This window comes from Setaria viridis, chromosome 9 (genome assembly GCF_005286985.2).
Source record: "Setaria viridis chromosome 9, Setaria_viridis_v4.0, whole genome shotgun sequence".
Lineage (NCBI taxonomy): Eukaryota > Viridiplantae > Streptophyta > Magnoliopsida > Poales > Poaceae > Setaria > Setaria viridis.
The window spans coordinates 17,911,339-17,924,725 of record NC_048271.2 but is presented as its reverse complement, the minus strand read 5'-3'; the positions used below and the strand labels follow the sequence as shown (position 1 = coordinate 17,924,725).

Sequence of the window (13,387 nt, the reverse complement as noted above, 5' to 3'; positions counted from 1 at the left end):
GTGTGAAATCCGGTCCAATTTAGATGTGACTCAGCAGTGGCCCATGAGTGTTGCATGCACATTAGTATCACCTTGCTAATTTTTTTAGATAAGTATCACCTAGTTGAGAAGGATAGAACCAACTTATAAATCTTTATCCTCCAATTAAAGAATCTTCGGGTTAACCATTTTATACAAAGTGATGACAAAAGTGTATGTGCTATGTGTATGCGTAACCAACCCTTTGATGTGGCTTTGGATGACGATGTTGTGTCACAGAAAAGGGGGAAAGGGAAACATGTATAATTATGGGTTCTCATTGAAGCTGGGTGCGTGTTGTGGGACTGGACTCTTTGGTGTGAGCTAACCTGCTTGCACAAATAAATTATTGTTGGCTTGATTTTCCAATTTTTAAGATTCTAATTGCATTCATATATGGTCAAAGTCTTTTGGCTATCAAAGGAGTTAAGAAGCAAACAAGATTTCCTAATAACTACCTAGTTTAGTACACAAAGTAGCAATTTTGGTGTGTTCCTAATACAAAAGGGAAAACATGCATAAACCTTACAAAAACTAGCTGTGATGATTTCAAACAAATGATGTACTTGCAGGTAGGAGGTGCGGTTTTGCTTAAACTTAAATTACAGTGGAAAAACTCAGGCATCAAGTGGGTTTCATGAATATCTTTTTTTAAAAATGACCACTAAACATATCCCAAGCATAGGGGACTCCCCTGCAATATCTTGCTAGCATGGGCATTGAACATACATTGGGTCAGCCTGCTTAACAAAAATATGTGCGTGCGTACGTCATGGCCCTGAAAATAAAAGGTCCTGAATTTGTTTTTTCCCCTATCAGGTTAGATTCTGTCTTTTCTTTGAACAAACACTCAAAAGATCCATGTGACGACCTGGACCTTTTATTCGTTTCAGAGGACCACTTAACTGTACATTTAAATCACTTGATGTGCATGCATGTTGTAGTAGGCATCAGAACATGTAACACAGAAACAGTTAGTCATGATACTCTATATAGGAAGCGTCTAGACATGGTGAGTAAATGATAAAGGAGTACCATTTCATTGATAAGAGCAAAAGATTACATGAGAAAATGGAATACTATTCCATTCAAATGTTGACATGGTTACAGCGTCTCCTCATCATAGCTTGCACCTTACACTTAGACTCTACATTGACTATAGAGAAGTGGAGCCCTTTATTAATTTGCGTCTACTAAATAATGATACGACTACAAAGCAGAAAATTACAACGTGAAACAAGAAAAGTTGGGCTCCACACTTAGATTGACCAGGCAATAACATGAACTAGGGGTTGGCATTACCGTACCCAGATCCACCTCCTTGACCACCAGCACTTCCACCGTTCACACCATTGCCTTGGCCACGGCCATTGCCATTAGCGTATGCATTTGCATCACTTGGTCCATACCAGTACCTATTAGCATTGCTCGAGCCAGATCCAGTGCCGCTACCTTCCCCATGAGCACTAGATCCCCAGTTACCACCACCATGTCCTCCACCACCGCCACCACCAGTACCACCAGCGTTGGAAGATTCTCCATAACCGCCCGATCCTCCACCCTGACTATTTTGACTAGAACCTGTACCTGACCCAGCCCCTCCACCATAACCAGACCCGTTGTATTGGCTAGTGCCGCCCCCTCCACCACCCCCTCCAGCAGTTGCATGGGCACCATTTGAACCACTCTCACCAGCCCCAGTGCCACTCCCTGACCCTGAGCCACCACCATTCACATACCCACCACCCCAACCACCTCCTGTACCCGTTCCATCAGCACTAGAGTATCTAGCCACCCTCACGGCATTAGCTATCCCCATGCTCATGAGGACAATGAACCCAAGTGCTACTAGCTTAGTGCCTGCCATTGTGAGCTACTACCTAAGACTCTAAGTTGAGATGAGTTTGAGTGAAAGCAGCATGTCTATTTATAGTACCTTGATGAGGCCATGCAGTAGCTAGTGGTTCAGTAGAAGATCAAGTGGAGATTTTTAAAAGCCAATGGATCAGTGGAGCACCTTGACTTGGCTACACTATATGCAAGAAGCGATGTAATAACAAATTGTCTCTGTACTTGTTTTCCTATCCTATCTGGTGCTTTGATTAATTTTAGCTGCTTTGAAGGCATCTTCATGGATCATTGGAGAATCTAGGGCATCAAAGGTAATATGATCATAGGTGTCTAGAAGGCCCCCTTGAAACTGACCTACTTGATTTCTCTGATTTAAGCAGTTTTATCAATGTATTAGTTTTATATTCATCATTTTAAAAAGTAATGAAGGAAGAACCATCCATCGAAATATTAAGGTTCTCAATACGTTTTCACTGCTTTTAATTTACTGGTGTGAATTACTCGAATGTTGAACTTTTGTGTCTAATAATGAGCTCCATAGCACAATTCCATAATTATTGCTCAAATTTCACTTATTAAATTGGTTCTCTTATGTGTGCATATAGGACAATTATATTTGAGAACTATATATATGTATATGTTTTGCAACGGAAGGGGCAGCAGTTAGCTTACAAGCTCAAACACCTATTACACATGCCATTTCAAGTAGCAGCCGAGCAAATATTATATATGACATTGTAACATTGTTGGATTATGCTCCTTTATTGGAACTTGAAAAATGGTAGAAATTTTATGGATAGACCATTTCATAATAAATACTTAATTGCTAAGTGCATGCTTACCAAATGAGTATGCAGATTAGACCTTCAGCAAATGACTGTGGATGCCTTACCTATGCATTGCATTTGACTAAACTGATCTCTGAAACGTGAACAGCTAGCAGCACGACAACCAAAAGATCCATCAGCATCGATTGCCGTAATTAAACGCCGGGATCGGAGTTGTTATTATTAGTGATCAAGCGCTTATACGATACTAGCTGTGAAGCAAAGTAAACGACGGCCTGGTGGATCAACTCTGAACAGCACGTTTTACAATCGACACAAGCAAGCATTACATCCACTGACGGACTGGACATTTCTACTCGTGGTTGACACTGCAGAGGCGCGATGACCTCGAGGTTTTCGTACGTAGTTGACTTCCATAATCACATGACTCGTCGTGATTGGGATAACGAGAGACAGCTAACACGATCTAATCACTAAATGCAAGTCGTATTAGTAGCAAATGAATTGTTAGGCCTTAAGCATCATATCTATCCACTTGCTGTAGAGAAGGGCGCAAATTGAAGTAGAAGCAGATCATCTAGTTTACCTAAGCAACTTGTAACAGAGAAGTCAGAGATGCCATGTCTTCCGGTCTCCTCTTAGATGTCTATAGTATAGGTTATACTAGTATGAGGGCAAAAATGGCTGGGCCTTGCTGAAAGAGTTGTCCTGGAACGCTAGGATCGAGATGATGATAGGCTTCTTTAGTTCTCTTCTTGTCGGTTGCTTAATCACGCCACTACTATGGCGAGGGGTGACTTGGTTACACTGGTTTAATCAATTGCAGCACAATTAATGACAACTTAAACAAAGCATTGCCGTGATTACTCTACTGCAGCACTACGGAAACTAGCGTACTAGTGCAAACTGGAGCAATAAACCGCTCGTTGTACATCAGGAAAGAGGACCAATTTGTCACATTTGGAGATGATCGAGTTCACTAATCACTACAATATTTGTATTCGGGCAAAGAAGATCAAACTTTGACTACCCAAGAATCAAAGGTAGGTAAAGTTTGATCAGATCATCTTGGCCGGATCAAAAGTTAAAAAGAATTTAAATGGGGAAACTGAAGCAAAGTGAAAAATAGTAACCAGAGAACTAGCTACAAATTAAGACACATCGATCGGCCGCTGGATCTGGATTTCCGTCAATCCATTATTGCCCCATAAGTCTGAGCTTAGCATTTTTAATTGTGGGTGAGAGCTGGTCGAACTGAGCCCAGACCAACCCTGATCCCAGTAGGAGTTTTAACCAACTACATTTGGTACGAAAGTTCCATCATGTATTTCTCAGTACTACATCATGTGTTCATCACATACAGCCCCGTTTGGTGTTTATGTTTGGAAACGGCAGTGATAGTTTTTTTCACCGTCGGTTCTGACATCCCACAGCCCCAATTGCTTTAGAACTGGCGGTGATACTATATCACCGCCAGTTCACCTAAAACCATTGGTGATAGCTCATTCTGTAGTAGTATTTGAGACTTCGAGCGCCTGCTCAGAGCCTCGTCGTGCACCTTATTGGCCTCCGCAGGCACCCAGGGGTGACGGATTTGATGCTTGAAATGTGTAGATGGGCTTTGCTACGGTACTCCCTCTTACCTCCTAGGAGGTTAAATAAATCTCAACCCTTGAATTATGATGGCATATTATCGATTTGAATGAACGGCTCACAATTATTTCGGAATACCGTAGCAATACCCTTCGTGGATTGATCGATTGCTTTCATGGCTTTTCCTTCGTGGGGATGAAGAAATAAGGATGGTGCTGCAAATTGGAGAAATAAATCATGAGACAGACAGGGCACTGGTAAACTTTACAAGATGAAATGCTTCGTATTTCTGCCACAATTGAGCTTGTCTTGATAAGTTCTCCCTCTTCCTACTGCGACCTTGCGATCGTTGAATGTCCAATTCATCTCTAAGATCAATGCAATTCAGGAGGGGAGCACGAGATGAGGTAAACTCACCCCTCTCAAGAAGAGGTAGCTATATACAAGACACCAAACATAGATTTCAAAGACAAGGCTAGACTAAGCTAGCAAACCAAAAACACGGAGTCTATTTCTTCTTCTATAAAGGGCTAGCCATAAGCCAATCAATCAAACACACCCTTAAACTACCTGATTTTAGGCAGCTAGCAAACCAAAAACACGGAGTCTATTTCTTCTTCTATAAAGGGCTAGCCATAAGCCAATCAATCAAACACACCCTTAAACTACCTGATTTTAGGCAGCAAGGGCTTGGCAGAGCTTAAGCTTAGTGACATGCTCCTCCATCACAATATTTACCCTATTATAAAAAAGCAAGGTTTCTGCCCATTTTTTTTTACGTTGCCCCCTTCTAATCCGTGATAATGAAAATCCGGAAGAAAGCCGCTGAAAACCATAATTTCTAACGTAAAAACTAGAAAAAACAATTGCTTTGCCACTGGTTTTGGTTAGGAACCGCTCAGTTTGTGCATGTCTGGGCGTAAAAAAAATCTAAAAAATCTTCTTTTGGTTGGGATGTTCAAACCCAGATCTTATCTTAGACTTCAAAATTAGCTGGCATACACTAGACTATGCATTGTGGCGTTATGATATATCTAAAATCCTTATTTTACTTAATGCTTTTAACCATTGGTACAATGGCCCACCCAAACTATGAAGTGAGAGGCTTGCCATCAATGTCCAGTTCAGTCCTCATAATTACAACTCCCTCCGTCTCAAATTACTGTTCATTTTGGCTTTTCTAGATATATAGACTTTGACATGCACCTAGATATATATTATGTCTAGATACATAGCAAAATTTATGTACCTAGAAAAGCCAAAATAAATAGTAATTTGGGACGGGGGAGCACGTTCATGTGTGCTAGCAGATGAGTTATCCAATACATAGAGGACCAGCAGTCTCCTGCCCTCTCCTACTGTGCTTGTGTAGAACAGGTCAAGATAGGCCATGTACATGAAAAAATCTAATAAAATTACACATATAATTATTTCATCATGATGTCAAAAGAACTTCTGAGTTTTATATCTTCTCTATTCATGATGATGGGCTGGCCCATGCTGCAATTAAATTTAGATCTTGAAGTAATCGCCAATAATTTCTCATTTGACATTCACTTTATGTCCATTACTACCAAAATTGTATAAGATTTACATTTTTGCCATTTTCTATATAATTCTAGCATATATCCCTAGCGGTTGGTGGTTAGTTAGCATGCTTGAGAGTTCAAGTTTCTCTCATGAAAAAAACTCATGCTGCTATTGATATTCATAGATGCTCCACCGTTGTTAAATAAATGGTGTCACTTTGATTTCAATGGGCTCTTGTACATCGAAGGATTTCATCAACATGTTCGATGTTTTCTGTGAGCAATGATATTCATCCTTGGATTTTTCCTCTTACGTGCCAGTATGGTGCAAAGGCTTTACCGCTTCGCTCTTGTGTTCGTAGCTATGACCGAGCTTTCCTATACGGTTAATTTGGTCCAAATTCACACCCAATATTTCACTGTAGCAACGCACGGGCACTTAGCTACTAAGTAGTTTTCAAATTAGAGAGTTCTACTTTCCTGGGGTGAGTTCCACTTTGAGTTGAGGTATTGTATGGTACACGTAGATCAGAGAAACCCTATAGAACCATTTTGAGTTGCAGTAGAAGTCATCTTGCAGTAACTAGTCTGTTTCAACCATTAATTTGCTGGTAAAAAATGTAGATGGAACCCTATCATTTGATGTATTTGTCTAAAAAACAAGTCATTGTCAATTAACACCAAATATGGGTAATAAATATGGGCAAGAAAATTTATTTCACTACAACATAAATCTCAAGTAGAGACACGTACTTTTGTATAAATATTTTATGGTTTGCCCTTATGAATATGCATGCCTTAACATACTATAAAGACACTCTTGGTGGCACTTTAGAAAGTGCCATATACCATAGAGACATTTTCTTAAGTCATTTTGTAAAATGCCAATATAGAATATTAGGAAAATATTTGAGAAACTTCAAAATTTGATGTTACCCCCCATAAATACATAGTTTGAGACATTAATTGTAATATCTTGAGACATTGTTTAGACTTTAGACTACTGAGGCATCATAAGAATTATAATAAGTAAATATGCAACAATTGGTGTAAGGTTGAGTTGGCTAGTAGGTGGAATATTATGCGATGCGGTATGAAGTCATATTTTTGCACTATATTTCTAGTTTATGTAGAGAATGGAGACATAATATTGTATCATTGCAAGTTGTCTTAGAAAATATAGGGATACTTAAAAATATCTCTTCATTCAAAGTTACAATGTTTGTAGAGGCACCCATATTGGGAAATAACAGTGACTCTATAGGGACAACATAAAATGTCTCTACAAGATAAAAATAGTATCTCTGCATGTGAAACTGTTTTGTAGTGTTTTGCCTTCTTGTTAATCTATCTTAAAGTTCCTAAAATAACTTGTTTCTAGGCTAGAGGGAGTACGTGGCAATGAAACTTACATATATTCTTGAAGAACTACGTATGTACAGGGTGGATAGGCACATGGATAATAGTATAGTCTCAATCTCAACCACCAGTCACACTGCATGAGATGCATGCCAACATACATATTTTTGTGTTTATTGTACAATGATGGAACCCTTTATTAACTCGATACAATCTAGCACATGCATAATGATACAAATATAAAAGTAAGCAAATTCTAATAAAATAACAGCCAAAAACACCATAGGTTGGGCTCCATCTTCTTAGAGGTAGAGCTTCTAAGGGTTTGCATTACCATAGCCAGATCCACCACCCTGACCGCCGCCACTACCACCATTCTGACCGGTGCCTTTTCCTTCACCATTGCCATTGGCATTAGCATTTGCATAACCCGGACCGTACCAGTATGTACCAGCTTGGCTAGAGCCAGAACCGGTTCCGCTACCACCACCTTGGCCACTGGACCCATAGTTACCACCAGCTTGTCCTCCACCACCGCCACCTCCATTACCACCAGCGTTAGAATACCCACCATAGCCATAATATGAGCCTTCAATGTACTGGCTAGAGCCTGAACCCGAGCCAGATCCACCACCATACCCAGAGCCACCATAGTTGCTGCTACCACCACCTCCGCCTCCGCCTCCGGCACTTGCATGCACACCATTTGAACCACTTTCACCAGACCCAGCACCACTACCAGACCCAGAGCCAGCACCATTCACGTATCCACCACCGCCGCCCTCTCCGGTACCAGTTCCTCCCGAACTGGAGTACCTAGCTACCCTTGCAGCATTGGCTAAGCTCATAATGCTCAAGAGGACAATGAAACCTAGGGCTACCAGTTTAGTGCCTGCCATTGTGTGAGCTTACAAGTGTGAGATGGTGAGATGAGATGAGTGCTGAGCTAAAGCTTGCATGGGTATTTATAGTGCTCCATACATGCATTGGTCCGTATATGTTAATAGCATGTTGGTGCTATAGAGTTGACAAGTTCATTAGGCGGACAAGTGGAGAGTATGTAAGTGGGAAGTGATGTCGATTTGACTATATGTCATTTGCTTAACTTATTTCAATCAAGAAGTGACAGAAGTGCGTGATGATTGGATCCCAGACTGATGAAGCTTCAGAGAAAAAAGTTCGATCTAGACAAATGCAATTTACTGCACTGTGTTGTATTCTGAACGACCATGCATGATGCCAGAAAAATAAGCGAGATCATCAGTGAGATCAGTCTTCGTTCACAGTTTCATTGCACTGTTATCAAGATTGGAAACTAGGTAACTATGCTTATTGAGTGTCATGGGAATAAAACTCCTCTTTCGGTCTCCTCATAAAGAACTTGCCAAGTCAGCACAATTGTTGATGTGGCATGGAGTTTAATGCCCATGAAACTTCATAAAACTGCCTTAAATGCATGTTCAGGAAGGAACCGGCACCAGCATCCGCTGATCACCAGAACAATTCTGCGAGCTAGTCTTGGTTGGTTGACATTGCAGAGAAGCGACCTCGAAGCACTCGTAATTGACTTCGAAATTGTACATGCGTGATACGTGCATTGGAGTCGTAGGCTCATAAATTAAAGTGGCGAACTGGATGGCGAGTTGGCGACCAAACCACACGGCTTATGGAAGTAGTAATTCGATGCGTGCAGAGAGCTAGACTTCGAATTTTGTGACAGACAACTAGAAAAATCTGCGGTATTACTTCCTTTAAATTAACTCTTTTCTGAGTCCCACAGATAATATCTGAAAAATCTGAGTATATATATACCACTACAAAATAATGGACTAATGGTTTTCTGAGTACTTCTGCAATACCACCAGACTTCCAATAGTAGCACTACTCTCATGGCTTCCCATTTTAAATCTTCTTCATGCATGCTTAATTTGAACTGATTTAAGTAACACTGCCCGTTCCTGAATCATTAATATTCATATTTTGCTATGCTGCGTAATACTGAAATTTTTGGAGTAGATCTCTTCGACGTACGAGTACATGCAACTGAGTATTGGAATGTTTATATATCATATATGTCTATGATTTTTTTTAGGAACAGCGGCAGAGCTTAGCTAAATCTTAGGAAGGTCCAGCGAAGTGGCAATCTAAGCAGGGTCATCATCAAGATTTAAGGCGGTTAAGAGACAACTCCAAGAGCTCCCATAAATTACTCCTAAAACCTTTATTAGGGGAAAAAGGAAAAAAAAGTTGCTCCAACAGCTCCCCTAAACCTCCTGCAAATTTACGTGTACCCGCATTCGCAGCTATTTTTCCTGTAAAATTGCGAGGCGCACCTCCTTCCCAATCCCATCCGCGCGCCCTCACGAGTGGCACATGCGCATTTTTTTCCCGCACGCACAGTTTCCTCGCGCCTGGTTTCCCCACCGGTGGCAGCCTTCTTTGCGCCTGGTTCCCTAGCGGCGGTTACCTTCCTCCGTGCTGGCTGATACCCCAGCATCGAACCCCGCCGGCGACCGCGGGAGTTGGTGGAGCAGACAGAGTGATTGAAGAGCAGGGCGAGCCGGCGGTGGCACTTGCACTGCAACTGCAAGGCAGCAGGGCTCGGCCAAATTCGACATCCATAGCGAGTCTCTCATCAATTCCTTCCTCTAACATATTCTTCACCACTAATAGAATCCATTTGACTCGACTGTGGGCATTGATTCATGGGTAACCTTGCCGGAATTTCTAATCTTGAACCGTGTACTAGTTTGTAACAACCTGGGTGCTTAAACGGTGTTTTAATCGTAAGAACAAGTCCTTTGTACTTAAAGAAGAGCTTTGGCAACTTTTAGGCAAGTGGAAGTACCCTTTTTTCCCTCACAAGAAGCCCATAAAAAACCCGGTATACCAATCTGTGTTGTTTTGTCCAAAATCCAGGTCAAAGTCCTCTAGTTTGGTCAGCCTCCTTTAGCAATTCCGGCTAAGTCTGGAAATCAGCCCGACCTGACGCCTTAGGGCGGGTTTATCTTTGAAAGTTGAACAGAGCATCAAGAAATCCCTTTGTAAAAGTTGGAGAACTAAGTTTCTACAACAACTTTATTAATTGGATCTTGGTCCAATTCACCTCCAAAGCTTCCTAAATCTGCAGCTCAAATCAGCCCCGAACCCTGAAAACCAGCCAAGCCGCCATTTTTCTCTAAGTCCCGAAAATCGGCGTTCCTCCCAACTTTGAAGCGTTGAATCTTCAAATCCACCGCGTTTTTGATCCCGGTCATTACAAAAGTTGGACCTTGGTCTGTGTACTACAACTCTTGTAAAGGGAGTCAACGTGGCGCAGTTTGAAAATCGGGAGATCAACAGGCTTGAAGACGGGCCCGGCAAAGGATCTCGCGGATCCGTCGGCCAGACAGTGCCAGAGCGCGCGTGCGCCACGCTCTAGAGCGTCGCCGCCGCGTGGTGTGGCCTCACCGGCGAGCGCCGCCTCGCCCAGTCGCCGGCCACGACAAGATGGGTCGACGCACCTCGCTCCCCAGTCACGCGCGACGACGACCCGCGGTCCTCCGCTCTGTCCCGTCTCGTCCTGCCTGAGGCCTCGCCGGCTGCGCCAGGCGCACTGCCCGCGGTCCCGTCGCCGCCCCGGCCACTCCGCAACCGAAGACTGGCCGCTGCCGCACCGGTACCGCCTCGCCTCCCGCGCGCATCCGCCCCACCCGGATCCTTAGCCGCGCGCCCCAACGCCTTTCGGCCCTCCCGTCACACCCCAGTCACGCTGCCCGCGCGTGCGCCCGCGACGCTGCCGCCTCCGCCAACTGCCGCACAGGCAATGACAGCTCCTTCCCCCGCCTCTCAAGTAGCGTACCCCGGCAGAGCCGCTAGTCCCGCGCATGCTCGGGTCACACCGCTCGCCCTGTCACCTCGCCCGCAGCGCCCTCGCCTGTAGTGCCCTTCCCTCCCTTCTGTCCGCCAATGCTGCCGTCACCATCGATGGCCGCGACAGCACGCGCCCGCCCTTCTCCGGCCCACCGGCGCATGCCTTCGCCTAGTAACCAGCGTGACTTGACCCCACACTCGCGCAGACCTAGCAGATCCGCGTGCCTAGCAAACCCGCTTTGCTCCAGCCCCCAAATCCTTGCTGCCCAACCAGGGCAAGATTGCGTCCGAGCTCACCAATGGAGGCGCCGACCAATCGCCGCCGCGACAGAGCACTTCCTTCTCCCTCGATCTTATCCTCTTGCCCGCTCGAGCTCGTTTCCTTCCTTCGAACACTTCCGCGCATCTATAAAAAGGTACCGAAGCCTCTTACCGGAGTTCCTTTTGCCACCACCGCCTTTGCCGCACTACCTGCTCTGTTTTTCTCCACCACACTCACCGCCGCGCTTGGAGCTGGCACTTCAGCCAGCCCCACGCAGCGACTCCTTCACCATCAGCTTCGCCTTGGTCGCCTGGAGCTCGCCGACCCGTTCGAAGAGCTCACGGACTGGCTCAAGGAGCCTCTGAGGCCCCTATCTCGCCGAATCGCCGCCGCCAGTTTCCGCGACACCGACCCGAGCCGTCGTTTTTTCTCGTTCTGCCTCAGCTTGTTTCTCCGACCCTGAGACCTCGTCAGTAGGACTGGAGGTGAGCTGCCGACCCCTTTCCAACTCTTCCCGACCCTGAATCGTCCGCGAAAGCGACCGGACCTTGTCCGCCTCGCCCGAGTGCTGTCTGTCTCGCCCGAGTGTTGTCCGCCTCGCCTGAAGGCTCAGTTGTGTCTTTTCTTTTGACCGAGGGTATCTGTGTTAAATTCTAGGGACTTCTCTGTGTTAAATCTAAGGATCCCGGTACAGTTATTCCTTAATTCTAAGGGTCAGATCGTAAGTTTTTCCCCGATCCGACTCTTTAACTCGTTTGAAATCAACAGAAACTTGAAAATTACATCTTAAATCGAGGAAAAATCTGAAAAATGTGAAATCACTTTGGTTGGAATCCTCGTTCTGAGTAAAATCCAATAAAGTAGATTTTGCACCTTTGCCTATAGTGTTGCTACAGTTTTAAGCTTAAATCCTTGCAAATATTGTTGAAATCACCGACTAAGTGGGTTATCCTTGCATTGCATTCATGTAGAGCTGAACCTCGCCGACGGGACCTACGAGCTTCACCCGGCGCCGGAAGATGAAATCGTAGCTGAGCAGCCACCTGCAGGAGTCGAGCCCGAGCCCGCCGAGGACCAGTTTGCTACCGTCCCGCTTGAAGGCAAGCTCCGGAGCATAAATTCCTATCTTTATCTTCTTGCAATATATTTGGTTGTTTGATTGTGCATTTACGTTTTTAGGAATTGCTTGAAACCATAGATGCATGAATTAGTTTCCCTTTGATCTGAACACTAGTATGATAAGCCGAGTAGTTGCAATGCTTAAATAGGACTCGGTAAAAGTCTAGTGATTTCCTATCACTCGCGAGTATAGGAGTTGTTTGCTCTCCTTTTTGTTACAACTATAAGGACGATGGATGGGGCGGGGTTCTGTGAACTATTTTGGTGGTCGATGGATTGCCCCGTCTGTCTACTTGAAATTGGACTAAGGTCGAAAGGTGATGGTGTTCGTGATCAAGTGTTGAAAGTACTAATCTCATACCTAGTATGGGATGGGGAAGCCTAGTACCTGATTGAACCAGGACGTGAGCGGTTCGATCCACTGTCTCTGGAATGAAGTTCCCTTGCAGCCGCATATGGTGACAAGTGCGGTCATAGAACGGCAAAGGCCGGGTTTATGGAGCCTTGTACCAAGAGAAGTGGGCCCGACACGGGTCTGGGAATTGATGGGGACGGCCGACAAGTGAAGTGACGCTTCGTGGTGCGCAGATGTCGTGAGATTAGGTTCACCATGCATGGTTAAGAAATTCGAATCGATTCATCTGCCTCTCACGGTTTGGGACTACTTGATCGCTATGCTACACTAAGTAAGAATGGAACTTGATGGTGATGTTAATATTAATGCTTGTCATAAATTGCTTGGAAACTTTTGCTTGGTTAGTATAGTGGCCAACTTATATTGGTAAATGAACATAGAACCTGTGGCTAAAATATTGAAAGTAAGGGCCTACTGTAGTCGCTTTTGGCAAAAACAAACCCCTCAGCCAGAAAGCCTTGCATGTCTAGAAGTTGGTGGAGTAGTACCACCGGTCGGTTAAGTCTTGTTGAGCGTAGTCGCTCAGCCTTGTTATGGCATATCTTTTTAGGTGATGTTGACGTCTCTGAGTTTGCTACAAGTGGCACTTGGCCTCCCTAGC

At 44.3% G+C, this 13,387-nt stretch overlaps 2 protein-coding genes across 2 annotated transcripts; both read right to left on the bottom strand.

Moving 5' to 3' along the window:
• Positions 1–1,035: 1,035 nt before the first annotated feature.
• Positions 1,036–1,927, bottom strand: LOC117836921 (uncharacterized). Its single transcript, XM_034716450.2, has one exon. It carries the CDS (start codon positions 1,883–1,885, stop codon positions 1,304–1,306), a length of 582 nt encoding a protein of 193 aa, XP_034572341.1. The 5' UTR covers positions 1,886–1,927; the 3' UTR covers positions 1,036–1,303.
• A 5,357-nt stretch (positions 1,928–7,284) lies between these two features.
• On the bottom strand, positions 7,285–8,086 carry LOC117839645 (uncharacterized). Its single transcript, XM_034720034.2, has one exon. The coding sequence runs from the start codon at positions 8,035–8,037 to the stop codon at positions 7,456–7,458; it is 582 nt and encodes a 193-aa protein (XP_034575925.1). The 5' UTR covers positions 8,038–8,086; the 3' UTR covers positions 7,285–7,455.
• Positions 8,087–13,387: the final 5,301 nt, after the last annotated feature.